A 27,924-nucleotide genomic window follows, 5' to 3' on the forward strand; every position below is an offset into this window, starting at 1 on the left:
GAAAAACAGCTGGAAAAGCGACCGCAATCAAACCCAGCACAATCGGCAGGTAAAAATTATCCTTTTATTTTGAATTGGAGTAAACCCGGGAAGAGAATCAGTTGGTTTGTTCCATTCGATGGTTCGGTTAAAAAGGCCAAATATAACATGATTTTTGTTGCTTTTCTGTCTTAAAGAGGTGGGTGCTCAACCCGACGGGAACGGGGACACGAGGACAAACCCCAATCAAGCGACGGATCCGGAAGGAAACACATTCTAAGCTCAGCACTGGAACTGGGGAAGCCGGGGTGGACGAGGTCTATTTTACACGTGATGAGAAGCAATTTAGCTTTTAATTTTTAACTACTTTATTTATTTACTTTAAATACAGGTTTAGGTGCTTTTCAGCTATGAAAAAAAGGCAAAAAAGTGCATAAGTCGAGAGAAAAAGGCAAGAAATCAAGCAGTAAGAGGTTTGTTTGCTGTGGTGGGGGGAGAAGGGGCAGGGGGTGGCAGGGGAGCCTTAGGACGATGGTTTCAAGGTAGCATTAAAAAAGGTCTGTATACCAAAACGTGATTGCGCGTGGTACTTGGTCCATTAAAAACCAGTTTATTCACATTGATACTCCCCCTCGATCCCAGACAAGGTGATGAAGGGGATGAGCAGGAGCCGCCCCCCCCGCCCTGCCGCCCCCTCTCTCCTGCTTGGGTTTAGTTTTAGTCTCGGTTTAGCACCAACCGGGATTCTCATCCCGTAAACCCAGCCCGGCTGCTCCGGGGGTCCCGTTTGTGCCCCAAGGGGCCGGCGGTGCCACAGTCCCTGTCACATGTTTGGCAGAGAAGAGCATCCCCCCCATGCGCTTCCAGTTCTGTCTCTGCCCACCCCCTTTGGAACCCGAAAGAGAAGGGGGTGGGGATGCACTCGGAGATTTTGGTCCATGACATGACCCCGAGGCAGCGGTGGCACCAAAAGCCGCCGTCGCTGGGGACCGACGAGGGGTGTGGGGTGGTTCGGGTGCCAAATTCTGGTCGCTGCCCCTCGAGACAGAGTGGCCGGAGGGGACGGGCACCCGGGACGGTCCCCAGCACCCGAGGATGTTTCACAGAGGCGCAGGGATGGGGGCTGAGCTCCCGGCCCCCCTGAGCATCCTCCAAGCAGGAGGGTCCCCAAAACCCCGCAGCAGCAACAGCAGGTTCTGGGTGAATTTGGGGAGCATGGGGGGCACAGGGGACCCCCCCAGACATCATCCCAAAGACCGAAAAGCCGGAGCTGCGGGGGGGACGTGAGATGGGGGTGTCACAACGTCCCCCCAAATCGCCAGAATCGGGCGGGCAAAGCAAAACCGCGGCTGCTCCGTTCCCAGGGGACACGGGACAGGGCAGCAGCGGGAGCCGCTCCGGGGGGGCCCAGAGCAGCCGCTCCACGTCCCACCAGAAAGACTTTGTTTAAGGTTCAAACCGCGAACGTTTTTCTGTTTTGAGGGCTGAAGGGAGTGAAACGGGACGGAAAAACGGAGCAGAGGAGCCGGGGGAGCGATGGGACGAGGCGGAACAAGCATCCCTCGCCTCGCCCCAAAAGACACCTCTGCCCGTCCCGCCAGCGCAGGGGGAATTTGGTCCTGACAGGGGGTCCCCTCCTCCCTTTGCTGGGTCCCAGCGACTCTGGCTGCTCCCCCAGCCACAAAATACCCGGAGAGCTCGAGAGGAGGGAGCCCGGAGGAGCAGGAAAGCTGGTTTGGTCCCTCGAGCCCCCACCATCCCTCGCAGACGGTCCCTTGGTCCCGACAGAGCTAGAACGAAGCTAAAATTGGCAAGAGAAACCAGAGGCGGCTGCAGAAACACAGAGTAACCGAGATGTCAGGACGCGGCTCCGGCAGAGCACGCGGGAGAAGGGAACTGGGGCACAGAGACGCACACACACGCGGCCGGGGTGGGGGGCTCGGCTGTCACCCCCGCCCCGTCCCCTCCCGCGGCTCAAATGGCCTCCACGTAGTTGGCGGGGAGCATCCCCGTGTCCCCCGTGCGCTCCACCGTGCCGTACATCCACCCGTCGTCGATCTGCTGCACGTTGATGATGGTGTCGCCGTCCTGGAAGGAAACTTCATCCTCATCGGCCGCGTTGTAATCGTAGACGGCGCGGAAACGCTTCTGCGGGGAGAGAGGGGTCAGTGGGCGCAGACCCCCCCGGGACCCCTCCAGAGCTGGGCCAAATGCAGGAGGTTTTCACCCAACGCAGGTGCTGGGTGTGACATGGACCAGGCGCCAGCATCGCCCCCACCACACGTTCAGAACCCTGACCCTGGGGAGGGAAACCGGGGGGTGTTGGGGTGCGAGCCCGGGGTCTGCACTCACCCCCCCTCCAGACGGAGCGTTGCGCTGCGTCGAGGCCGGTGCCACCGGCTCCTTGTAGCCGTAGCACTGAGATGGTGGCGGCTGCTGCTGGTAAACTGGGGGGGAGAGGCAAGAACATAACAAATACTGTGTCAGCGCTGGTGTGGCCAGTGACTGTCCCAGTGCTGGGCACGGGGAGGCCAAACCGCGAATCCTGGGGGCAGTTTTGGGCCCCTCACGCCAAGAAAACCCTTGAGGTGCTGGAGCGAGTGGAGAGAAGGGAACGGAGCTGGTGAGGGGCTGGAGCACAAGTGTGATGGAGCGGCTGAGGGACCTCGGGGTTCAGCTGGAGAACAGGAGCTGAGGGGAGACCTTCTGATCTCTGAACTGCCTGAAAGGAGCTTGGAGCCAGGGGGGTCGGGCTCTGCTCCCCAGGAACAAGCGCCAGGAGCAGAGGAAACGGCCTCAAGTTGTGCCAGGGGAGGTTGAGGTTGGATGTGGGAACAATTTCTTCCCCAAAGGGCTGTGGGGCATTGGAACAGGCTGCCCAGGGCAGTGCTGGAGTCACCAGCCCTGGAGGGGTTGAAAATACACATAGATGAGGTTCTCAGGACACGGGGCAGTGCCAGGGGTGGGCGAACAGGTGGACTTGATGAGCTTGAGGGGCTTTTCCAACCAAGATGATTCTATGAGAGCTCTGCTGGCGGGAGCTGGGACGTGGGGGACACACAAAGCCCCTCGCAAAGAGAGCAAACGGGTGTTTGTGCCCCCGCCCCGGGTTACCTGGGGTGCTGGGCTGGACGAGGTGAGGCGGCTGATGCTGCTGCTCGGCCGGTCTCCGGTAACTGCTGCTCTCCTGGGAGTTCCTGCCCTCCAGCTCCGCACCCTCGCTGGGGCCCGGGCCCATCCTGCTCCTCTCGAATTCTTCGTGGTATTTTATCTGCAGGGACAGGGACAGGTCAGAGCCGTGGGACAGCTGAGCCCAGACCCTTCCCATGCCACCAACACCCCCCACCTCATCCCAGCTCATTTCTTTATGTCACCAAGGACTCAGCATCAGCCATCACACCCCCAAACATTCCCATGGGGCTTCCCCCTCCCACCTCCCCAGGGACATTTGCTCAGACCTGTTTGTGGCAAAGACGAGCTTTAAGTGTCCTATGGGTGAGATACCCAATTTTATCAGGCGTGGGTGAGGTTCAAGACCAACCTCCTGAGCCCCCAAGGCTGCAGGAGTGCGGAGCAAATGGAGCAAAAGCAGCTTTAGGAAACATCCCCTGGAACACGCTGGGTTTGTTGTGCAACCCCCCAGCGCAGGGATCCACCCCCGGATCTCGCTTTAAGCGAAGCCTGAGAGCCCTTTGGGGTTTTCCTTTGAAGGAAACTCAAAGCAGACACCACCAAACACAGCGGGTCCCCCCCCGCCGCGGGGAGGGTTAACCCAACCGCCCGGCTGTGGGCGTAGAAATTAATAGCCACTTGTGTTAATGAGTGCAGCGCTATCGGAAAGCACCTGGAGCCCATTTGGCTGCTGGTTAAACAGTTATTTACTGGAGGGCACTCCAGCAGGCTCCCCGCAGAGCCTGGAGCTGAGCCACCCTCCCAGGAGCAGGGACAGCTTGGGGACAGCATTTCCCAGCTTGGGGACAGTGTTTCCCAGCTTGGGGACAGCGTTTCCCAGTGCTTGGAGGCTCCAGTTTGCACAGCTCCATCTCTAGGAGGGTTTCCCTGTGTCCAGGAGGTTTTCCCTGTGTCCAGGAGGTTTTCCCCATTACCAGGACCACATCGGCACCTTCTGCCCGCCCGGGACCGACCCGCTGCCCGCTGAGCCGGGATTTCCGCAGGTAGCGTGTCTTTGTTCCTGTGTTTCGTTAATTGGGTCACGGCAACCCCAGGCTGGCAGCCAGATGCCCATGGGGAAGCTGCTGAAAACAGCAACAGCAGCTGCGAGAGGGCGACTGGGCCGATCCCATCGCTCTGCTGAGTTTAATGCCCCCCGAACAGCCACAGATTCTCTCGGTTCTTCTCGGCTCAGCTCAGACCCCACCGAGAAGCTCCCCCAAGGGAAAATCTCCCAGCCGGGTCCCTTTGCCAAGCGGGATTCCCTCCCCAGGCCTCGCTGCCCCGGGTTGGGGTGCAGGTAACACCCTGCGGCTCCCCCAGCATAGAGAGCTGCACAACAGGAGCAGAAGAAAAGGGAATAAACATCATAACCAACCTCCTCCCGCCCTCCTGGGTGTTCTGGTTGTGTGCGAGCTCCTGTGTGTGTGTGTGTGAGCTCCCACCGTGGGTGCAGACGCCGTCCCCGCTCTCCCTGCGCCCCAAACCCTCCTCCCCGTGACACCCTGGGGGTGCAGAGAGCAGCTGCCACCCCTGGGGCTTTGTCCCCAAGGTTGGGGATGCTCCAGGGTGGCAAAGCGAGAGCAGCTCAGGGCGCTGCAGAAGCTCCCAGGAGGTTTCTCACGCACAGCTGCTCTCCGGGGGGGGTTTGCAGGTCAGGGAGACGCCTCCCAGCCCTGCTTGGCTTTCGCAACAGCTCCTGGGCGGTCGATAAGGAACACACATGAGTTTTGGTAGCGGTTAAAGGTGAATTAACTCCCTGCCCGCTGCTGAGGGCGGATGCTGCTGTGCCTGGGAGCACAGGGTGAGTTTGGACAGGGGGCAGATAAACCCCCCCTAATGCGCCTAGTGCTGCAGCTGCCCCTGAGAGCATCCATCCCTATGAGCATCCAGCCCCGTGAGCATCCAGCCCTTCGAGCATCCAGCCCTATGAGCATCCAGCCCTATGAGCATCCAGCCCTATGAGCATCCAGCCCCACGAGCATCCAGCCCTTCGAGCATCCAGCCCTTCGAGCATCCAGCCCCACGAGCATCCAGCCCCACGAGCATCCAGCCCCACGAGCATCCAGCCCCACGAGCATCCAGCCCCACGAGCATCCAGCCCTATGAGCATCCAGCCCCGCGAGCATCCAGCCCTATGAGCATCCAGCCCTATGAGCATCCAGCCCCGCGAGCATCCAGCCCTACGAGCATCCAGCCCTACAAGCATCCATCTCTACGAGCATCTAGCCCTGTGAGCATCCAGCCCTACGATCATCCACCCCTATGAGCATCAAGCCCTACGAGCATCCAGCCCTGCGAGCATCCTCCTCCTTCACCATGGCAACCGCATCCGCAGCTGCCGCGTACCTGGGCGCGGACAGAGGCTGCTGGTGAGGCACAAGCTGCCGTTGAACCTGGGCATGGTTTTAACGTAATGTTTCAGAAACAGCAGAGCTGGGTCTCCCGCAGGTACGGGACAGGCCGTCCCGCGGGAGGACGGGCACGGCAACGGCACGGGCAGACACTCGGAGCTACTCACGTTGCTGATCTGATCCTGAGTCTTTTTGATTCTCTGCAGCTCCGGGGTGTCGGTCACCATGCTGAAGCCTTTCCCCTTGTTCTTCTCAAACTCCTCCTTGTAGCGAATCTGGGTACAAAAGCAAGAAAAAGCACATTTAGATGCAGGTACTTCAGGAGATGCAGCAGCTTTCTGGTACACAATTATATAACATCTGCACCTCTGCATTGCTCGGGTGAGCCCCCAGTGTCCCCAGTAACAGCAAAGTGGGGCATTGCCACAAGCAGAAACTCAAACCCACCTTCCTATGCACCTGCTGAGCTTGTTTCCTCCAGCAGGGCCGGGGGTGGCTTGGATTTACCTTGAATTGCACAGTCACGTACCAGGGAGCAGCTGACCTGTGACAACCCCCCTGCTCGGGAGCCCCGAGGGTTTTATGAGCGTTTCCATGAGGGTTTTATGAGCGTTTCCATGAGGGTTTTGTGAGTGTTTCCATGGCAGGGACTGTTCAGCCGCCTTGGGGAGAAATTCACCCGGGAAGACGTAACGAAACCAGGATGTGGAGGCTGGCAAAACACAGGCATCCTCATTTCTATTTGCCAGACGCCGACATCAGCATCAATTCATCCCTTCCCATCACACCCAGGAGCTGGAAAGTCCTTGTTTTCTTTGGTTTGTTTTTAAATTTTTTTAAAAATATAGCATTTTTATTATTTTAATGTTTTAATATAGCATTTTATTATAGCAGCATTTTTAATATAGCAGCATTTTTTTAATATAGAAGCATTTCTTTTTTAATATAGCACCGCTCTGCTATGAAGACGGGATGACAGAGTTGGGGTTGTGTCCCTGGCCAGCGCAGCAGCTGGACCCTGGGCTGGTCCTGCCTGTCCCCCTGGGCCAGGCCTACAAAGGAAGAGCTTTGCAAGGCCAGGGTTGTGCTCGCAGGTCTGCGCCGGGCTCAGCGCCATGCCAAGATCAACCCGGGCAGCAGGATCAAGCTGATCTATCTCTCGTACACACACACACACACACACACACACTCCTCCAGACCTCACGTATTTGCCTCCCATCCAGACGGCGCATCCAGCTGGGCCTGGAAACACCTTTCAGGGAAAAGCTGCCAAAGGTTATTATAAGTTGTTCTGGGGAAGCCAAGACACGGCGGTGCTGTCAGCCCGTTCCAGTGCGGACCTGGCACAGGGACAGGGACGGGGACACTGATCACAGAATCACAGAATTGACTGAGTTGGAAAAGCCCTCAGAGATCATCCAGTCCAACCCTTGGTCCAACTCCAGTCCATTCACTAGATCATGGCACTAAGTGCCATGTCCAATCTCAGTTTAAAAACCTCCAGGGACGGCGAGTCCAGCACCTCCCTGGGCAGCCATTCCAATGCCTGACCACTCTCTCTGCAAAGAATTGATTCCTAATCTCCAGCCTCAATTTCCCCTGGCAGAGTTGAAGCCCATGGCCCCTTGTCCTATTGCTGATGCCTGGGAGAAGAGACCAATCCCCACCTGGCTAGAACTGCCCTTCAGGTAGTTCTAGAGAGTGCTGAGCTCAGCTCTAAGCCTCCTCTTCTCCAGACTAAACAAGCCCAGCTCCCTCAGCCTCTCCCCATAGGGCTTGTGTTCAAGTCCCTTCCCCAGTCCTGTTGCTCTTCTCTGATGTCCCCAGGTCAGACCCCCAGGGCTGCAGGAGACACCGGATACCCCAGAGCACGGTGCTCTGCTCACAAACCCAACATCTCCTACCCTGCAATCCAGCAGAAATGCAAGTTTTGGGAGCGTGTCAGAGCCCCTACACCCTCTTCACCACCACGGGCTGTCACAGAATCGCTGAGATTGAAGGTGCGATACACAAGTCACGGGACATTTCTAACTCCAAAGCAAAAAGGCTTAATGAACCAGGCTGCAGAGCCCACCCTGGGAGGGTGTTAATACAACCAAGATGCCAAAGCACAGCAGAGGAACACGAGAGACCAGTTTCGAGGCAGAAGTCTCCATTTGCTTGAAGTAATAAGAGAGAAAAAAAAAACCCCAAAATACCCCCACAAACCCAAGCACAAGTTGCTGGGTGGGGTAAAGAACCAAGGTCGAACATCCCCAATGGGGAAGGAGCAGCCTGGGGGTGTCAGCCGTCGCGTACGAGGTTAATAACAGCGATACAAACCGATGACACAGAGCCGGAGCGGGAAGGGGTGACTCAGCCCCACAAGCTGCTCTGCAAAGCACCAGCCCCAGTTTGCTCGACAGGGGGGTGCGATTGCCCTTTATCTGCCCCCTTTTCAGTACAATCCTGGTTTTTGGGGGATGCCAGCCCTGCCGAGGTGCTTGGGGATGCTGCTGGAAGAAGAGGGTTTATCCCAACCCCAGGAGGAGACATCAGGTACCAGCTGCGAACGCACAAGTTGATGAGATGTAAGAAATCCAAGCCAGAAAGAGAAAGAATTACTAAGCGAGAAGCTAATCACAAGGCTAAGCAGTGCTTTCGATAACTTCTGTATTTAACTTCTCTCTCTATATATATATATACACTTTTTACCCCTCTAACTTTCAGGCTACAGGAATGTGGCCCTAAAACCCTACAAATAACCACTGTACAGGGATGTCTGACCACAGGGGGGACCCAATCGAGGAGTCCCAGGAGAAGATGCTGGTACCCAGGGGCAGATCCAACCCAAAACACACGTCCAGGGCTGGTACCCGCAGCAAACTGCCAGGGAAACCTGAGCACGGCACAACCATCATCATAATCATAATATAATAATAATAATAACAATAACAACAGCGATAATAATAATAACAATAGGATCCATAATTAATTTCCCCAGAGGAATTGTGATAAGGACAGCAACAACTCATGCGCCCACGAGTGGCCCTTCGCACATCACGACCCTTGGTTCAAGCACATCAAACCCTCTTTGTGTCCGCGGCCCCGATGCCACCAGCAGCAGCTCCTCGAGGTGACAGACGTGGGGACCGGCCTCCCACGCCACGGGAGCCTCCACCCGCCGCCAGGAAGGGCTGCACCCAAAAACACCCATTTTAGGAGGTCGACAGAGGAGCCACAGGACGGGAACCTGCAATTTTCTCGCCGCGCGTGGGCTGTAAGAGCCGGGTGCAGGCGTCGGAGCCACCACTTTGGGGACTCATTTAGCCCCATGAGACACCATTATCCAGCATCTCCCAGTGACCGGAATGGGAGACGCCTCCTCCGCAGACACAAATAGCGGAGACGGCGGCAGGGACGTCAAACCGCGCCGGTGAACCGCTGGCTTTTCCAGTCACACTGGCACGCACCGGGAGGGTATTTTTGGTGGGAGGAAATTTGGGATTGGCCTCCTCTGGGTTGCACACGGGGGCAGCGGCTCCAGAGGAACGGGCAAAGCTGCTGGGGAGATTCATAGAACCGTTTGGGTTGGAAAAGACCCTCAAGATTGAGTCCAAACGTTCCCCTACCCCTGGCACTGCCCCATGTCCTGAGAACCTCATGTCCGTCTGTCCAGCCCTCCAGGGATGGGGACTCCAGCACTGCCCTGGGCAGCCTGTTCCAATGCCCCACAGCCCTTTGGGGAAGAAATTGTTCCCAGATCCAACCTCAACCTCCCCTGGCACAACTTGAGGCCGTTTCCTCACTGAACCCCCCAGGTCCCTCATCACACTTGTGCTCCAGCCCCTTCCCCAGCTTCATTTCCCACCAGCCCTTCCCTGTCGCAGCTCCAGTTCACCCAGTTAATCTGCAAGCTCTAGAAGGGCTCAAGTGACCTGTTCCTGTCCCCAATGGTTTGCTCAGCTCCTGCAATTAGTAAGAATGGTTTGTCAATAAACCAGAGGCCTGCCAGGTTTTTCTTCAAGAAATACAAACATTTGGCGCTTGGAAAACAGGAGACTCCCTTTGTAGGCAGAACAAAGGCAGAGAGGAATTAAGATCTTATCTGAAGTGTGTTTAGGTTCTGTCCTCCCCAGGGCTCCAGCAGTTTCCCCCTCCCACCCAAACCACCAGCACCCCCTGCTCAGATGAATCCTCCTTTTGCAGCTCATGCTGGTGGGAAACCTGCCCTGCAAACGTGGGGTGCTGGTGTTGGAACACCCTCCCTGCACCCCAAGGTGCAACGAAGCGCAGCAGGTTCTCCCAGGCCTGGTGCCCAACTTCTGCAGCTGCAGAAAGATGTGATTTCTTTATCCAGAATTTATTCTGGAAAGGATAAAGCCTCCCCACCCCTGCCAGCATCTGGCTTTGCCTCCAGCCGCCTCCCCCACGCCACAGGAGCTGAACGAACGTCCTGAGCAGCGACAGCAAAGCACCCTCCCTCCCCAGGGTCTGCTTTAATAAGCAACGACTAATGAAGAGCCCGAATTCATTGGAAGGAAAACGCTGGAGACTCCAGACTCCTCGGTGAAGAATTATCCCGATTGTTACCATGGAAAAGCAACTGTGTCCCCTTAACCGCTCTGCGAAGCACAAAGCCAGCCCCAGGCTGAGCTCTGGCTCTAAGCTGGAGCTGAAAAGCTGGGCTTGTGCAAGCCAGGGAGCTGTTGGGCAACCGGCTCTGGGGAAGAGACCTTACAAAAGACAAGGTTTCAAAACTCAATGGTGGCTGCAGGGGCACCAGCAGCTCTGTCTGCAAAGGGGTGATGTCCTGGGGTTCCCCCTCCTCCTCCTCCATGCATTATTCCCATGCAATTTGCTTTTCAACGTCAGGCTAACGGGAGGAGAAGGCGGGAAGGTCGCAGCATCCTTCACGGCACAGCAGGGAGAGCAGCGCATCGAGCCCGAAAAACGGCCGCTCGCCCCGAAAACACCGCGGCCACGGCAAACCCGGTGCCGTCCTCCCTCTGCCCGGCGCCCAGCCACACGCTGACAGCACCCCGGGCAGTCCTTTTCACCCCTTTTCAAAGGAAAATAATTCAATAGACTCCCAGAGGGGTTGCCACATCCCACATTCTCCTGTGAGACGCTGACTCAAGCCAAAATCGCCCCTGGATGTGTTCTCTTGCACACGCCTGCAGTGCTGCGACACCGATGCGCATCACAGCAGTTCAGGGCAACATCTCGAGATGCTTCAACAGCCTCTTTGCTCAGCACAGTCCCAGGTCACCCACCATCGCTGCCTGTTTCTGCGCTACCCTTGCCCTTTTCCGGCTGGTTTCTCCCCCAAAATCGATGCTCGCTTTTCTCGGTGTTTTGGAGGTTGAGAAGGAGACAGGGATTACTGCTCAGCCCACCCAAGGGACCAAGAGCCAAGCAGCTCCCAGCGCATCATCGGGAGGTTTTTGGGGTGAGAACCCAGCGCACAGCTGTGTGTCGAGGCTGGGGACTCCTGCTGATGCAGGGACACCCTCGGGGTGTCAAACAGGACACGTCTGGACAACACCCTTCTCAAGCAGCCTCTTCCCACTCGAGAAAAAGAAATCCTTATCTGTGCCAGTCGTTATCCCTTCTATCTGTTTATTTCTCCTTGCCAGAGCTCCCAAGCCCAACATGATTTGGGTTTAGCTGGAATTCTTGCCTAGAGAGTCAACGCCTGTTTGCATTTTCACCCAGTTTAGCTGCTGGATGGGAGCAGGGAAAGGATAAAGCGGTGCGAGGTGGGGACTGGGAGCAGTGGATTTTGGGCAGGATCCTTCCCACCCCGGGAGGTCACAGTGACCAGGGATGAAGGGGCGAGCAAACACAGCTGAGATGGGAGAGACACGAGACGAGGCACCAAAGCCCCCTGTCCCTCTTTTGTGCAGGAGAATGTGGGTAGGTGGGGGAGAATGCAGAGAGATGGGGGAAAATGCAGGGAGATGGGGGAAAACATGGGGGAGAATGTGGGGAGATGGGGGTCCCGCGGGCTCACCTGGCTCTGGAGCTCGCTCTGCTGCTTGAGGCGCAGGTTCTCGGGGGTGTCTGCCACCATGGTGAAGGACTGCTTCGGGTAGTGTCTGCCGAGGGAAAATACACATTATTAGTCATTATATTCACGGAATCCCAGAATGTCAGGGGTTGAAGGGACCTGGAAAGCTCATCCAGTGCAATCCCCCCATGGAGCAGGAACACCCAGATGAGGTTACACAGGAAGGTGTCCAGGCGGGTTGGAATGTCTGCACAGAAGGAGACTCCACAACCCCCTGGGCAGCCTGGGCCAGGCTCTGCCACCCTCACTGGGAACAAGTTTCTTCTCATATTCAAGTGGAACCTCCTGTGTTCCAGTTTGAACCCATTGCCCCTTGTCCTGTCACTGGTTGTCACCAGAAGAGCCTGGCTCCATCCTCCTGACACTCCCCCTTTCCATATTGATCCCCAGGAATGAGTCCCCCCTCAGTCTCCTCTTGTCCAGCTCCAGAGCCCCAGCTCCCTCAGCCTTTCCTCACACGGGAGATGCTCCACTCCCTCCAGCATCTTTGTTGCCCTACACTGGACTCTCTCCAGCAGTTCCCTGTCCTTCTATGGCCATGACCACGCTCGCTGTCCCTTCCCTCCCATGTGCTGTGGTCGGCAGCAGCATCAGAAGCCCCTCGGCTGCAGGAGCTTGTGGGTTCTGGCATCAGTAATTATCTATTTGCAGAATCAACGTTAGCACCTCTGCCCAGGGCTAATCAACACGTGGTCAAACGAGCCGAAAAGCAGCTGTATGTGGAGGAGGGCTGGCGGAGCAGGACAGCGATGGATAAGCGACCGCAGACCTGCAAGAGCAGCACATACCTCGCAGTAAGGCAGCAATGCAGGAAACTCAAGAGTAAAAATAGCTGCCTCAGCCACACCGAAAAAACAAAGAGAACCCCCGCCCCACGCACACAGAAACCAAACAATGCAGATGTGGTTTGCAGAAAGGGGAAAAGACAACTCAGCAAGCAGCAGCATGCTGGCAGCTGCCCTGCCCGGCAGGGCCGGGACATCACCTGCTGCGGGGTTGCCACCACCAGCCGCCCATCGCCACCAGCCTCCCATCGCCACCAGCCGCCCATCGCCACCAGCCGCCCATCGCCACCAGCCGCCCATCGCCACCAGCCACCCATCGCCACCAGCCACCCATCACCATCAGCCGCCCATCACCATCAGCCGCCCATCACCATCAGCCGCCCATCGCCACCAGCCGCCCATCACCACCAGCCGCCCATCACCACCAGCCGCCCATCGCCACCAGCTGCCCATTGCCATCAGCCGCCCATCGCCATCAGCCGCCCATCGCCATCAGCCACCCATCACCATCAGCCGCCCATCACCATCAGCCGCCCATCGCCACCAGCTGCCCATTGCCATCAGCCACCCACTACCATCAGCCACCCATCGCCATCAGCCACCCATCACCATCAGCCGCCCATCACCACCAGCCGCCCATCGCCACCAGCTGCCCATTGCCATCAGCCGCCCATCGCCATCAGCCGCCCATCGCCATCAGCCACCCATCACCATCAGCCGCCCATCACCACCAGCCTCCCATCGCCACCAGCCGCCCATCGCCATCAGCCACCCACTACCATCAGCCACCCATCGCCATCAGCCACCCATCACCATCAACCTCCCACTACCATCAGCCTCCCATCACCATCAGCTACCCACTACCATCAGCCGCCCATCGCCATCAGCCTCCCATCACCATCAGCCACCCACTACCATCAGCCACCCATCGCCATCAGCCACCCATCACCATCAACCTCCCACTACCATCAGCCACCCATCACCATCAGCCTCCCACTACCATCAGCCGCCCATCACCACCATCCCAGCTGCTTTTTGGGAAGCGGGAGTCAACCCCAGGGTCCACGAGGGGTCGGAAACACACTGTCCATCTCAGGGCAACCAACCCATCAGCACCTGATAGGCATCAGCCATGAGAGCCCGGCCAGCCCTCATCCCAATAATAAGCCTAAATTAACCATCCACAGCTCCCCAAACATCCAGCACTACAACGGAAAAAGGGACAAGAACCAGTTTTAGGCAAACAACAGATCACCAACTGCTTGGGGGATAGAGTTTAATCCCTGTTTAGATTAATCTGATTAGGGGGATACAGCGCGGCGTGCTCAGGCTCCGCTCCCCGCTGCCTTCGGGCACTGGTGTGTCAAAGCTTCGCGCCGGGATCCGATATCAAGGCAGATATTTCACCACAATTCTGCCCACGGCAAAATTCCTGCGTTGTGACTCCAATAACGATACAAATCCAGTTCTCCAGGAGGGTCCGGAGCTCAGCGGGAGCAGCGCACACCGTGCCGGGCATAGATTTACTGTTTATTTAAGCGCTCTGGACATTGAGGTGCTGGGTTAATGCATCCATACCTCAAAGGGACAGTATGGAGGGAAATGGCCCCTTGTGTCACTGCAAAGATGACAAAAACCTTTCATAGCAGGCTTCGGTGGCCTAGGAAGGTGAATTTAACAGCCCTGGCTCAGGGGATGCTGCATCCCAGCTGTTCATGGGGACAATCTCCACTTCCAAAAGGGCAAACGGCTGCAAGGAGGTTGGGATGTGCTGAGCGGAGTTCAGAGCAGGAAACGGGCATTTTCAAATTGTCTTTTAATGCTATTTTTTACAAACCCCGGTGCAGCTGCTGGGGAAGCTCAGGCTTAATTAACACCAGTGCTGATCCAATAAGTGCCCACCTCAGCTTACAGGGGCAGGAGAGGACAGCCCAAGACTCATATTGTCTTATTGAGTTACCGCTCACATCCCGCAGCCCTTTCCTTGGAAGTCACCGCCTGATTAACACCAAAGCCAAAGAAAACAAAGCCACTTTTAAAAAAGAGCTAAAAAGCTAAACGCCCTCCTGGATCGCCGATTCTTCATTTGCAGGTTGGGTCTGGAAGGCGACGGGCGGCACATCCCGTGAGGATGGGAATAGAGCTCTGTCCCGGCGCCATCCCTGCAAATCCCAATTGTAAAAGCAGCAGCTTTCACAGAGAAGCCCAATTTAAACAGCAAGGGCGACGCAGCCAGACACGCGGCTCCCGTGAAGGGCAAATGCAATTGTTAAGCGGCGTGCGCGGCCAGCCAGAGGATCCAGCAGAAACCATCCCGTTGCCATGGCAACCGCATCCCTGCCCTGGCCACGCTGATAACACCGAGTCCCCCGCACGGAGGGAACCCCCAGACGGAGAAATCCACCCCTGTGGAACTCAAAAGCCACAGTCGTAGGGGAGAAAAGAAACCATCTGCAAGGCGACCGACAGCCCTGCTTGTTGCATTTGCAGCCGCGGTCTGGCGAGGGAGAGGAAGAGATAACCCCAGACCGCACAGGCTGAGCTAGAATTAGGTTTCCGCTGCTGTTGGATTTTGAGGAAACCTCCCCGGGGTTTGAGGCAGGTTTTGACTCAGCCTGCAGCCCCTGCCCACGGCTGCGAGGAGCCAGAGGCGTCTGTCCGTCTGCGCCAGGCGTAGGATGAAACGCACACGTTGAGCGTCCTCCCCCGAGATTAAGCATCGCTTTTGTACCAGCTTGTGAGAGCTGCTTGATAATATAAGAACATAAAATAAAACAGGCATTTCAGTCCTTGGGGAATTTAAGGGCAGGGGCTCCTGCTGCAGGAGCGGTGACAGTCCCCAAAGCCAGCGTGTCCCCCCACACAGACACCCAAGTCCCCGTCACACAGGGGAAAAATCACCCCCTGTGCTTCAGAATCAGCCACGGCAAGACTCAGCAATAAATTAAACCTTAACGAGGAGGCAGCGAGTGAGTTGCCTTGGGTTGCAGCGTCTGCGTGGGAATGGGGTGTCCGTGGGATGCGCAGCAAAAGGGGCACGTCCCTGTGTGTGTGTGTGTGTGGGGGGACATTGGAACAGACCCATTTCTGCCCCTTTTCGTGGGCAAAAAGCCACGGGGGGAGCAGAGCGGCGGGTCCTCGCTGTCCTCCCCCCGCCGGCACCAGAAATAGGTCTTGGCTGGGGAAGCGGGGAAGGGGGAGGGTGTTTTATTGCTCAACCTGCTTTGCTTTTCAGAAGGAGCGTGAGCAACACACGCCAAATCCACCCATGCAATCATCCTCACCAACAGGGACCGGAGCCAACGGCTTCCGAAACTGGGACCGGCGGGAATTCTGGTGCCCACCACGGCTTCCATAGAGCACTGAGTCCAAAATCAATGGAGAAAGAGGATTTCTGCTGCAGAAGGGATGCTATAGGAGCTCACCTGGCCATGGCCAGCAGGTCACACTCCCTGCCCTGCCGCCCTTCGTTCCCTTTTCCTGCAGAAACACTCAATTTGTAAGCGAGTGCAACAGGTAGAGAACCCTGTGGGGAACAAAAAGCAGCTTTAAGGGAAGACAGAGCCTTGAAGGGCCATAAGTAAAACCCTCTGGGCTCCACGGGCTTCAGGCACAAGCAGCTGAGAAAACAAACGGGGGGGAAGCTGCTTCAAACCATCCTGACAAGCTGCGAGGAAATAATTAGTCCCACGCATCCTCAGATGTGACATTTGTGTAAAGTCTGCTAAGTAATCGCTATTCAAGCGAAACCAGTAACCTTTCGAGAGCAAACGGGAGCCAGGGAAAACGAGGTACCTGGATCCTGCTGCTGGGTGATGCTGCAACAGCATCCCGACGTTCCGCTTGTGTTTCGGTAGGAGCATCGCAGTGTTTCCCCCACCCAAGGGTACAGGGGGTGAAGTGGGATGGGAGCCAAGATTTGGTGGGTCTTGGGGGCCATGTGGTGCTGCAGCATCACCCAGACACAGATTATTTTAAGGACTGATGGAGCGGAACATGCTGGTGTGGGGGCAGCGCCGGCAGACAGGCACTTTGGGGTCTCCGCAGACACCCCCATCATCCCCCCCACGCCTGGTGAGTTTAATGAACAGGACGCACGGGATCCCTCCCCCCCGCTGTCAGATTAAGCGAAGCAGCACAGGAATATGTGGGGCAGCGGGACACGTGATGGAGCGAGGACTCGGCGCTGGCGGCAGCGCATCCTCACTCGGAGTGGCGGAAAAACCACCCACTTCAGCGCGCAGCTCCGCGGGACCTCGGGGGTGACACCCATTGCTAAGAAAAGCCACCCCGGATTTCATGTGCTGCAAAGAAAGGAATTGAGCAGGCGGAGCGGGAGAGGATGAGCACGGCGGCGGCAAGGATGGCTTCACTTTCTACCAGTCTCGGTCTCTATTCCCTCGGCTTGGCACGAGCATCTGCACCCCAGGGATGCGGTCCCAAACCCACAAAAACCCAGAGTGCACAGCTCCTCCAAAAATAGGAGCGTTACAGCCCGTGGCGAGACCCCCACACGAGCCCTTGGCACGACACCGGTCCAGCCACAGCCAGCCATGAGGCCGGTTTTTGTTGTTGCATCGCTAAATCAGGTCAATCGAGTCTCCTCCAGACTGAGCCCGTCTGGCTCCTGCATTAGGAGCTCTCTGGGTACGGAGGCAGATGAAGGATTGGCTGAGGTGGGAAACTCCTTTGGCAGAGACATTATAAAGCAAACACAGACCCTCCTCCCACACATGGACCAGAAACAGCCCCACACCAGCATCTCAGTCCAGCTTCCTCGTGATCCATAAACGAGGCCCAGAGCAGCAGCAAACTCCAGAGGGACGTGAATCTCTTGCACCCCATTGCGTCCCAGTCCTGCCCTGGATGTGGGTTTTACCTCCAAGAGCCTTCCCAGGGAGCCAAGTGGCAGCGCTTAAACTTCTGCCTTTGGAGCTTCGCACAAGCTGGAGAAGGATTTAAACTCCAATAAAGAGACTGGCGGGACACAACTAAAACCACATTTAAATGCATCGCGGCACCGTCCAGCTGTTCTACAAAGAGAGAACTGATAAGGTCTGGAAGCCATGGGGCTCAGACTTGGCATCTTCAGCACGACTCAAATATGGATCTGTTCCTATACAGATTGTGCACGAGATGATTTGAATGTTTAGAAGAGTCTCCCCGTCTCAAAGTGTTGCTTGTGTTTAATCCAGGCTGCTTTAAAGCAAACGCTTTGGGGGGATTTGCCCAGCGAGCAGCAGCACGGACTTTAGTGCTGGATGCAAATACACCATGTCACAAACCCGCAGCTCGAGGTGACGGTCACTGTGTCAGGGTTTTGGGGAAGAAGAGTTAAACAGAGGAAGCAATCGGCTCTGCCGGAGGCTCCCGAGTTCACATCCTGCCTTTCAAGGGGTTGCGGATTCTTGGGGACAAGCTTAAAGAAATAAACTGTTCTTTTTTTTTAATAATAAAAGCAGCACCACAGCGCTTTGCGGAGGGGTTGAAAACATCCTACTATTAAAAAACCAACCAACAAAATCCAATACAACTAAAAGAGAACAGGCTGCGGAGAAAAACTTCAGTTCCTCCCAGCATTTTGAGGGAGAAGCTGCCAAAATGGCTGGTCCAGCCCTCCACATGTGCAGCTGCTGCTGGTTCCCAACATCTGCTCCCAGCCCACCCAAAAACCGCCTTTGCATGAAGTAACTCAGAGCACAACTGTGCGGGGTGTCAGTTCTGAAATCCCACCCCATTGCTCATCCAAGGTACCGGTGCCAGGATTGCAAGGGGGTGATGAAGCAAAACCCATCACCCCCCAGCCCCAGGACGGCAGTTTTGGGGTGTAGAGCAGGGGTTTGCTCGGCCAGCGCATCCCTCAGCATCCTGCTCACCCCCGGCCCCAAAGGCTCCACCAGCCCAGGGTATCGCAGCGCAGCCTGACTCAACACAGCCTGTTTTTCACAAACCTGCTGTAATCCATCATGGAACCATTTCAAGGGAACGCAGAACAGGGGCTGCCAAGCTGTGAAGTCAGGAGTCGCGTCTGGAAGGAGGTTCCGCTCACCCCGCACAAAGCCCGGCCCGTCCAGCCCCCCCTCGGCCGCTGGTTGTGGGAGCAGAGGCGGCATCGCAGCCCAGCTGGGTTTTTCCACACGGTTTCGTGGCCCCAGGCGGGGATAAAGCGAGTTGGGAAGTCAACATCCATCTGCAGTCCTCGCACGGTCAGTGCCGGGCAGCTCGGCTCAGTTACCATCTGCTGTGCCAGGGTTAGGCTGGGTTTAGCCTTTAACAACAAGCACCTGAAGCAGGAGAATGTATTCACCTCTCCAGACTCCAGGAGCAGCAAACAAGGAATCATTGAATCATTTTGGCTGGAAAAAGCCCCTCAAGATCGAGTCCAACCATAACCCACCCCTGGCACTGCCCCATGTCCTGAGAACCTCATGTCCGTCTGTCCAGCCCTCCAGGGATGGTGACTCCAGCACTGCCCTGGGCAGCCTGTTCCAATGCCCCACAGCCCTTTGGGGAAGAAATTGTTCCCAGATTCAACCTCAACCCCCCCAGGTCCCTCCACTGCTCCCATCACACTTGTGCTCCAGGTTGCGCACCCCAAAGCATCAGAGGTTTAAACTCATCTCCAGGAGCATCCACTGCAGGGACAAACCCGCCCTGGAGGGGGTAACAGCTGTGGCTGGGGGGCAGCAGAACCCTAGAGAAGGATTTTGGACTTCCATTTTAAGGTCTTGGTGGCCCCAGGGGGCTGGAGATGGGATATCCTGGCTCTTGGTGTCCCAAAGTGTGCAGGGATAGGACATCCTGCCTCTCAGTGGCGCAACAGGTCCAGGAAAGGGACATTTTAGGTCTTTTGGTGGCCTAAGGGGTCCAGAGATGGGACATTTTGCCCCGGCTGGCTCAAGGGGGCTGGAGATGGGACATCTTAAGACTTGGTGTCCCCAAAGGGTTCAGAGATGGGCCATCTTGGTTCTTGGTGGTCCTAGGGGTCCAGAGATGGGACATTTTAGGTCTTGGTAGCCCAAGGGGCCCAGGGAAAGGATATTTTAGGTCTTGGTCACCCCATGTGTCCAGGCATGGGATATCCTGTGTCTTGGTGGCCTCATAGTGTTCAGGGATGGGACATCATGGTCTTGGTGGCCTCATAGTGTTCAGGGATGGGACATCATGGTCTTGGTGGCCTCATAGTGTTCGGGGATGGGACATCATGGTCTTGGTGGCCTCATAGTGTTCAGGGATGGGACATCCTGTGTCTTGGTGGCCTCATAGTGTTCAGGGATGGGACATCCTGTGTCTTGGTGGCTTAAGGGATCCAGGGATGGGAAATTCTCTAGGGCAGCAGAGCCCTAGAGAAGGATTTGGGGTTTCCAGGAGGAACAACATCAGCGGTGAGAGGTGTCCCCATCAACCCTGGTACACAGGCAGCACTTGGAGTCAGCCATCCCCAAACATCCAGAAAACAGCCTCCACCCCAAAGAGAACTCACTAACATTTGCAGCCTGCCAACCATTAAATCACAGCATTACTCAGGAGAACCTCCCCGTATTCCACATCCCGCACAGAACATGCACCAGGGAGCCCTTCCCCAAACATGGTGAGGCACAAGTGTACCCCCAGATTCTCAAAGCCACACATTGGGGTCTTCCCCCCCAGCAGCAGATGGGGCGGCCAGATTTCATTTACAGCAGAGTCTGTTCAGAGCCCCACGGTGTGCAAAGTGTGCACAGCCAGGCAGAACAGCAGCTCCTCTCCTCCAGAAACCCGGCACAAACAAAGCCTGGGATCAACACCTGGACTCCATCCCAGCGCCACAGTTGTTCCTCCTTCCCTTCCTGCCCCCCCTAAACTTGGAAGATCAATTTATTAACATAGTAGGCTGCTACCAGATGGAGCGGAGAGGGATGCCAAGAACGGATCGTTGGCTCCTCGCAAGGCTCTGAGCCGCTCACTAACTTTTTCCAAGTGAGGATTCTGCCCAGCGCTACAGGACTGCTCGCTCCCAATGGAAAAGCCAGGATCTTAATGGCCAAAAATCCATCAGGGAGGGTCTTCGGGTCATCGGCAGCAATTACAGGTTTTACAGCCCCAGTAATACTGGGTCTAGGTAAGCCGGGCAAGCCGCTTATCCTGACTCAGCGCAGAGGAATGTCCCCATCCCTGGGGACACATCAGGGGGGAGAAAGTTCCCCATCCCCGGGGATACATCGGGGGTGGGGTGGAGGGGGGAACACCCCCCATCCCCGGGGACACATTGGGTGGGGGGGAGAACATTCCCATCCCCGGGGACACATCGGGTGGGGTGGGGGGAATGTCCCCCATCCCCAGGGACACATCGGGGCAGGGTGGGGGGTGGAGAACATCCCCCATCCCTGGGGACACATCACACACACCCCGCAGGTGGGGTTTCTCTGCAAGGAAAGCCAGCTCCTCGAAGGAAAGCTGAAGTCACGCACATGTGGCACATGGAGGGCGCGGGGACCCCACCGACACACCTACATATGATATTTTCGGCAGTATCACTTGGGTTTTAACCTCTTTTTGAGTGGGGAAAAGAATCCAGTTTAGCAAGGGGATGTGGAGACGCAGCAGCACCGGGATCCCCTCGCGTGCCCAGGACGGACAGAGGGTCTGGCTCGGCAGCTCCGCGTCCCCATGCGCATCCCAACATCCCTGCGGTAGAGACAGAGGCTTTTCACCCCGGATTCTGCTCTTTCCCAGCACAGCTCCTGGCTGCGTTCAAGTGGTGATGCCTCTGAAGGCGCCGACTCCCCAGATTGAATATACAGCTCTGAACACTCAGGTGGGATCTTTCAAGGCAGAGATTGGAGCTGGTGGTCAGCAGGGAGGGGACCAGAGCCCCAGTGCTGCACCACCCCAGTTTGGGGGACAGCCCTGAGCCGCATTACCCCTTCCACACAACAAGCAAATTAAAGCATATATATGATGCATATTTCAGAGCAGCTGGTCCCTTTGAACAGTCCCACCTGTCCTTTGCAGCCAGCAGAAGCTTCAAGCTTCACCTGGCTCTTCACTTTTACCTGTTTCAGCTCACAGTGTCCATGAAGGCGCTGAGCCCAGCCTGGAATTCAGCTCCCAGCACCCAACCAGTCCCCCCCAGCACCCAACCGAAGCCCAAAGGGGAACGGCGAGGAGGGTGGTGACGGTCACGTCTGCCACCAAGTTCCCAACAGCGCCGGGCAGAGTTAACCAGCCACCTTCTCCAAAGGCTTCGCAGGGATTTATTGCTGGGGGGATGTCAGATGGGAGGAAGCCCAGCCCTCTTCCTCCTGCTCTCTTGAAGAAAGAAACTCAGGAATTTGGCAGGCGGCCACGGCTGGAACAGAGGAGACCCTGTGCCGAGGCATGTTCAGAAAAGCAGCCTCTACCCTGCCAGGATAAACGTTGCTTTTCCACCCCCTTCTCAAGGGACAGAAGATGCTGCCCCTCGGCTCCGGCCTCAGCAGACACTGCTGGGAAAGGCTGAGCATGTTCTGGACACCTCACCCATTCATTTCCTCCTCCCCAAGCTATTCTGGGGGCAGCAGCTGAGAAGGAACCAAACCCACGTCCTTTGGCTGGAGCTTCCCCCCACGTCTGGGCATCGCAGCCATCCAGCCTCCACCCCAAAAACGGGGGCTGGCAGCAAATCCTCCTGCTGTTTTCTCACCTCCCTTCGCTTTAAGGCATTGCCAGGCAAGGTAGGAGGGGAAAAGAAATATAATGTGGGGTTTTGTGCACAATTGGAACATCCAGGGTTGCCCTGGGGTAGAGGTGAGACAGACAACTGCGTCTTCATCAGAAAGGCTGTTAAAGGGTTAAGCCAGCAAAGCAGCATCAAAGGCAGCTCCAGAGGAGAGGGGGTTGAGAAACTGAGATGGGTCTGGGTTGCGCAGACTCCTTGGAATCTCAGGAATTTCCCATTATTATCCCACTTCCCTTGCAGCGAGGGAGCAAAGAACCCGACCCCAGGTCCAGGGGCAGAAGCGCTGGGGATGGGCAAGGCCAGGGCTCAGCACCAGAGCTGGCACCGGGTAACCAGAGGGGAGAAACTGCGGTTCGGGACTCCAGGAACAGCTCGGGGGGGTCTTATGTCCTGCAAATTAGGTCTGGAGCTCAGAGATCCCGAGGTGGCTGGACCACAACCAACCTGCACAGCCCAAGAACAAGCGTCCCTCTAACCCACACCCGCTCAGCCCAGAGCTGGAGACCCCCCACACAAACAGGTCACCAAGACTTGTCACACAACTGCCACCCTGCGAGAACCCAGGACACAACCATTACACCAGCTGAGACTTGAATGCTGCCAATCTCATCCCAGTTCAACACCAGTTTTGATCGTGACTTGTCCATCTGATATCAGCAATAACCAACCTATGCAAGAGCTACACAAGTGGGAAGTTCCTGCTAAGGCACCACAGGGCTGGTGGTTTAACCGCTTCTCCTTGTCTCAGACACTAACAGGATAATACCCATCTTACAAGGATGCTGTCGGGATTAAAGTTTATAAAGTAGTCTGCGAACCCGCCGTGCTATACAAGCGCTAAGCAGCATTATGTTATCTAATTTTCTTTCTAAGAGCTGTTAATGTATAAGCAGCAGCTGCAAAATTCTTATTGCAAAGCTGCTTTATAGACATTAAGAAACATGTCAGGTATGTAGAGCTCAGTGCTTCCGTACGGAACAAGGACCCTGTTCGTTATGCAATTGCAGAGCATAGGAAGCTGTGGACAATTAAGGGTCCTTCTTTATATGAAAAAATGGGGACTGGGGAACATCCACCCCTTGAAAGATCCAGGAAAGCAAAGTGAGGTGTGATAACGGCAGCTGCTCTCATTCTACCCCACTCAGAGCGAGGGATTTTGCATTCAAGCTGTATTTACTCTCATAACACCCAGGGCAAGTGCCAGTAGATGAGGGCGAACGCCCCGGCACAGGCTGCGGTGACAGCGGTGTCCCCACGCGGTGTCACACCCCTGCACACCAGGGCACTCCCGCTCCCCCCAAACACCCGCTGGGGTGGGATAAACACCTTTTTATTTCCCCTTCTTTAAGGGGGCGCAGATTCAGATCAACCCCATGTAAACACCTGCTTGTATCTGAATTTCTGCCACTTTTCGCCTCCCCAAGCTGGAACTGGAGAGCTGCCATTTAAGCCTAGAAAACACTGATTTAATACCAGTGCTAACTGGCCAGTGCGACCCCTCTACCTGCACGCCCAGAGAACACTGGGGAGCAGCGGGGAAGGGCAGTTTGTGCTGAGGTCAGCACCCCCCAACCCTCATTTCGGGGGGCGAGGAGGGTCCGGCACGCCCCGCGGCAGCAGAGACTCACGCGTTGCAATACGGCTTCTTCTCGTAGCCCTTGTAGTTTTTCATGTTTAGGGTCATCTTGCAGGTCTCGCAGTGGAAACATGCTTTATGCCAGAACTGCAAGAGAGAGACGAGAGCATCGTTAGCACGAGCGACTCGCGAAACGGGGCCACGTCCCACCGGGATCACACGAATCCAACCCGGTGGCTCCTCCAGCCTCGAGATATTGGGGGCGGCATCCCCAACCCCCACAAAACCCTAAGGACAGACTATTCTTGCTGGTTTAAGACCCAAGCAAATCCCCCCGACCCTCCCAATGACTTGCATTACAGCAGCATCTTGCTTTCTTATCTCCCAACCAGGAATTCATCAGGTTTGGCCAAATACACAAGACGAGAAGCCTCCTACTATGAAAGAGTCACCACCACCACCACCCCCCGGAGCAGGGAGCTGGTAACAGATGTGGTTTGCAGGCTTCAAAGTCGCTGCTTTAGCGGGTTCTTTTTGCTGATGTTAGGCAGGAGATAGCCAGACGAGCAGGTCAGGTGGGGCTGCAGACAGCGAGCCAAGCAAACCCAGATGGAGGAAAGGTTCTCATGAGAAGACACCACTGTTGCACACGCAGTTTGGTGTATAATCCCTAGAGGACACAGGATCACCCCAAAAACCCCTCTGCCCCCCCTGCCCATGGTGGGGCTGTTGGGAGCCAACACAAGGGAGATGGCAGCGAGGAAGAGGTGCGGGGGGGTTCTTCATCCTCTGCCCCCCAGCTCTTGCAGCAGCAGCCTCAGGTTGTCCCCACGCCCTGGGGTTTGTCACCCAAACACAGTTTTCCTTTTAACCAGTGGAAGACCCTCGGGGTGCAGTCACACCCCACACAGCCCAAGGACACATGGAGGGGTCTGGGGTGACTTCCCAGGGACCAGAGCAGAATCTGACCCAATTCCTTCAGCAAACCCCCCTGCACAGCACAAACCTGCAGAACCAGGGGAAGAACGAGCCAAAAGCCACACGAACAGCCCACAAGAGCAAGGAGGTGACAGTCAGCAAGCGCAGAGTGACACCCAGACCTGGAGCTGGGGACACTGTGCAGCGAGCAAACCGGGGAGAACAGCTGGCGGCTCTTGCTATGATTTCCACCCTTAAGCTTTAAACAAGAAGTCACTTCCACCCCGGCTCAGCCCACGTTCCAGCAAAGCCAAGCCTAACCCTCGTGCCACCCAGCGCAGGTACCGCACCCCGCGCACAAACACCCCCGCGGCTCCGCCAGACGGTGACTCAGCCCACAAGGACAATTCTCCTCCTTTCAGTTGCTCAGAGCAACGTATTTGTTCTTTTCCCTCAGTTATACCAGCTGCTGGCGGCAAGGGAGGGTTTGTTCCTGCACCAACACCCTCCTGCACCCCGTCATCTACCGCTCTGACTTACGGACAGACAAACAGCCGAGCCCGCAGTTCTCTGGGCATCTCCAAAGTTACAGCCTTTCCATTGAGCTACCACCACATCAGAGCTAATTAACAGACTTCTCCGAGCCTCATCAGCCGTTCATAGCTTCACATAAATACCAGAGACGCTGCTATAAATACGTAGAGATGAACTGACAGACAACGTGACTTCAGAGCCGCTTCCTTGAGGAACACCCGTGTCCCCAAGAGCCACCGGGTACCTGGCAAGACCGATTGTCCCCTGCCCGTGGCAGCACAAGCAATGCGCTCAGATGGCCCTTACACCTGTCCGGAGAGTAATTAATGTGTATTCCTGCCCCAGTTTGCACCAGGGGTTGCTCAGAGGTGTTTCTGTCCTGTGGCTCTTGCAAAGGGCTCTGCAGCCTGAGCGACCCAGAGAGCACTTACCCCATCTCCAAGTCTTGCTGCCACTAAACCAACAGCAATAACGCCAGAATTTAAAGCAGCACTAAGAGCAGCACGGGCACAGGAGAACGGCAATTACACCGGCTTCCAGTAACGCTGCCGCTCGCCCTCCAAAGAGAAAACAGGACAAGTTTCAAATGGGTTTTTGGAAGAGCATTAACACCCGTGTTTTCCAGCTCCAAGCCTGAAGTGCTGCGAACATCTGGAGCAAATCCCAGGGACAACAGCTTGACCCATAGGTTGTCCTCTATGAAAAGCACCATGGCCGTTTTGGGGAAGATGGAGCAACTTTGGGGCCCCTGAAGCAACTTTGCCACTTGGTAGATGTGGGGGCAGAGCTCAGCCCACCTCAGTGTATCCCCTTAGAGCTGCTACTACAGCCACACAACATCCTCTGCCAGGCAAAGCTGCTCCACATGCATCGCTTGAGACTCAAGGCTTAAAGAACATAAGGAGACTCCTTAGGCTGGAGGCAAAGCCTTGATGGGGTTTAATGCACTGGAACAGCTCATTCAAACCTCTCATTTTCACCAAAATAAAGATCTGACATCAGCTTGACGTGCATTCAGCAGTTGCAACCGCCAAGCCCTGCGGGGGGGGGGCACAGGAGATGTCACTTCCCCAGCGGAAGCCAAACGCATCACCCAGCACCTTATTGGGGTGGCGGGGGGGAAGGGAATGACACCCAGTTCCCCAAATGCCAGCGGAGCATTTGCCTTTCGCGAGGTGACAAAGCGACGGCTCGGGGGGCACAACCCCAGTTTCATGCGGGTGGGAGGCCAGTCGCCCCCCAAGGCGCTGCGTTCGTAAAGCCTAACGAAGCAGCGAGTCTTTTCCTCATTTATAGTAAATCTCAGACGGGAAACTGTCTTTCCTGATTTAACTACCAGGAGAAAACCCAAGCGCATCTGCTTGTCAACACAGCAGCAAAAATAAGAGGAAAAAGCAGCTGAAAGGCAACGGCGTGCACACTTTTCCTCCCAGAAGCCCGTCGTTATTGCTGCCTGCGGTTCGACTTCAGCGCCAGCAGCGCTTATGCAAACAACGGCAGAGCTGCCCTTTCAACTTTGCTCAGGGTAGAGCGAAACGAGGAGGAGGAAGGAGCTGCAATAACACGGGGCCCATCCCGAGCTCTGACGGGAAGCGGGAGACACTTCCCGCTGCCACAAACCCCGGGAGAAATTAACACGGGGGGGGATTAATGAGTGGGGAGCCATTTGGTTGGGGGGTGCTGCATTGCACGGCTGGCCATGCGATGACTTGTAGCAAGAAGCTCATAAGACATCTAGAAGCACAAGAGGGTGACGGCAGCCTCACGCTCCTAAACATCTAGAATTTGCTCAAAAGTGGCCCAAATCCCAACCACTGCACAGGAGGGAGCAACGGGTCAACCCCCCACTTTTTTCCCCCCTCTAATTATCCCCAATTTGGATATGTGAATTTGATATCCTGCAGCTACCCGGAGCCAGCATAGGCTGCAGGAGACAAAGTCCCTGGGACACCGAGGGTTCAGCTTCCAGCTCCAGGAAGAAACATCATCTGTGAAAAATGCGAGTGTAGGGTCTGCTGCAGCTCAGGAATGCGCTGCGAGACCCGCGCATTCTTCCAGTGCCTTTTAGTGCCTAAACTGGTCATCCCAGAGGCTGGAAGGGGGAGGATGGGGGGGGCTCTGCTCTCTGAGAGGGGTTAAATCAAAGGCAAACCCCATGGGAGCCGGGTGGGAAGGTTCCACCATCACCTTCCTCAGCAGCGGGTTGCACAGAAGCTTTATTTTTGGTGGGGAAATAGCCCCAAAACGGAGACTCAAAGCGTTCGCACGCAAGCAAAGACTGAATTCTGGAACAGAGAAGTATCAATTGGGATGGAAGAAAAAAGCTAATGGAAACCAGATGAGGTTCCCGGTTTCAGGGGGAGCGTTAACTGTTGCTTTCCAGCGGCCTCCGCGGGCGCCCGGGGCTGCTGCTGCTCTTTAATTATACATTAAATTAACGAAAAGGCCCCAAAAGCTCCGCCAAAGGGCTCCTGGTCCACGGAACGAGGTGGTGTCACGCCCAGGGGGATGTAAGAAACTGTAGATCCCCACCCCACGGGACAACCAGAGGACACCCATAACCATAGAAATACCCACGGGGGTGGTCGGAAAAACTGTCGCACCCAGCGGAGACCCCGTGGGAAAGCGCAACACCCCCCCTCCGCCGCTCCCACGCGTGTCGCTCACCTTATCCAAGCAGTTCACCTTCTCCGTGGGATACACGATTTTCCCGCAGCGAGCGCAATTTGGGTTCATAGCTGCAATTTTAAGGGGTTTTAGAAGGATGGGGGGGCGGTCGAGCTCCCACCCGCCGCCGCTGCTGCTTCTGAAGCGCCGCCCGCGCCGCCGCGCCCCTAAATAAGGATGGGGGGGTG

General features: G+C 56.2%; 1 protein-coding gene across 2 annotated transcripts; it reads right to left on the reverse strand.

Moving 5' to 3' along the window:
* Nucleotides 1-44: 44 nt before the first annotated feature.
* Nucleotides 45-27,916, reverse strand: LASP1 (LIM and SH3 protein 1). Of its 2 annotated transcripts, XM_065039632.1 has the most exons (7): nucleotides 27,737-27,916; nucleotides 23,670-23,764; nucleotides 11,500-11,584; nucleotides 5,672-5,779; nucleotides 3,094-3,250; nucleotides 2,332-2,426; nucleotides 45-2,127 (listed from the first exon to the last, which is right to left on the reverse strand). In XM_065039632.1, the coding sequence occupies exons 1-7, from the start codon at nucleotides 27,803-27,805 to the stop codon at nucleotides 1,954-1,956; spliced, it is 783 nt and encodes a 260-aa protein (XP_064895704.1). In that variant the 5' UTR covers nucleotides 27,806-27,916; the 3' UTR covers nucleotides 45-1,953. The 2 variants fall into 2 exon arrangements, with proteins under 2 accessions (XP_064895704.1, XP_064895705.1); XM_065039633.1 differs by lacking the exons at nucleotides 23,670-23,764; nucleotides 27,737-27,916 and adding an exon at nucleotides 18,293-18,321.
* Between the last annotated feature and the right edge of the window lie 8 nt (nucleotides 27,917-27,924).

Source organism: Columba livia, chromosome 23 (assembly GCF_036013475.1).
Source record: "Columba livia isolate bColLiv1 breed racing homer chromosome 23, bColLiv1.pat.W.v2, whole genome shotgun sequence".
Taxonomy (NCBI): domain Eukaryota; kingdom Metazoa; phylum Chordata; class Aves; order Columbiformes; family Columbidae; genus Columba; species Columba livia.

Coding starts and splice junctions, on each gene's coding strand:
- LASP1 (XM_065039632.1), bottom strand. CDS start 27,805: ATGAACCCAAATTGCGCTCGCTGCGGGAAAATCGTGTATCCCACGGAG. Junction 5,780..11,499: donor AGAGCGAGCTCCAGAGCCAG/GTGAGCCCGCGG, acceptor TTTTGTACCCAG/ATTCGCTACAAGGAGGAGTT. Junction 2,128..2,331: donor ACGCTCCGTCTGGAGGGGGG/GTGAGTGCAGAC, acceptor CTCTCCCCGCAG/AAGCGTTTCCGCGCCGTCTA.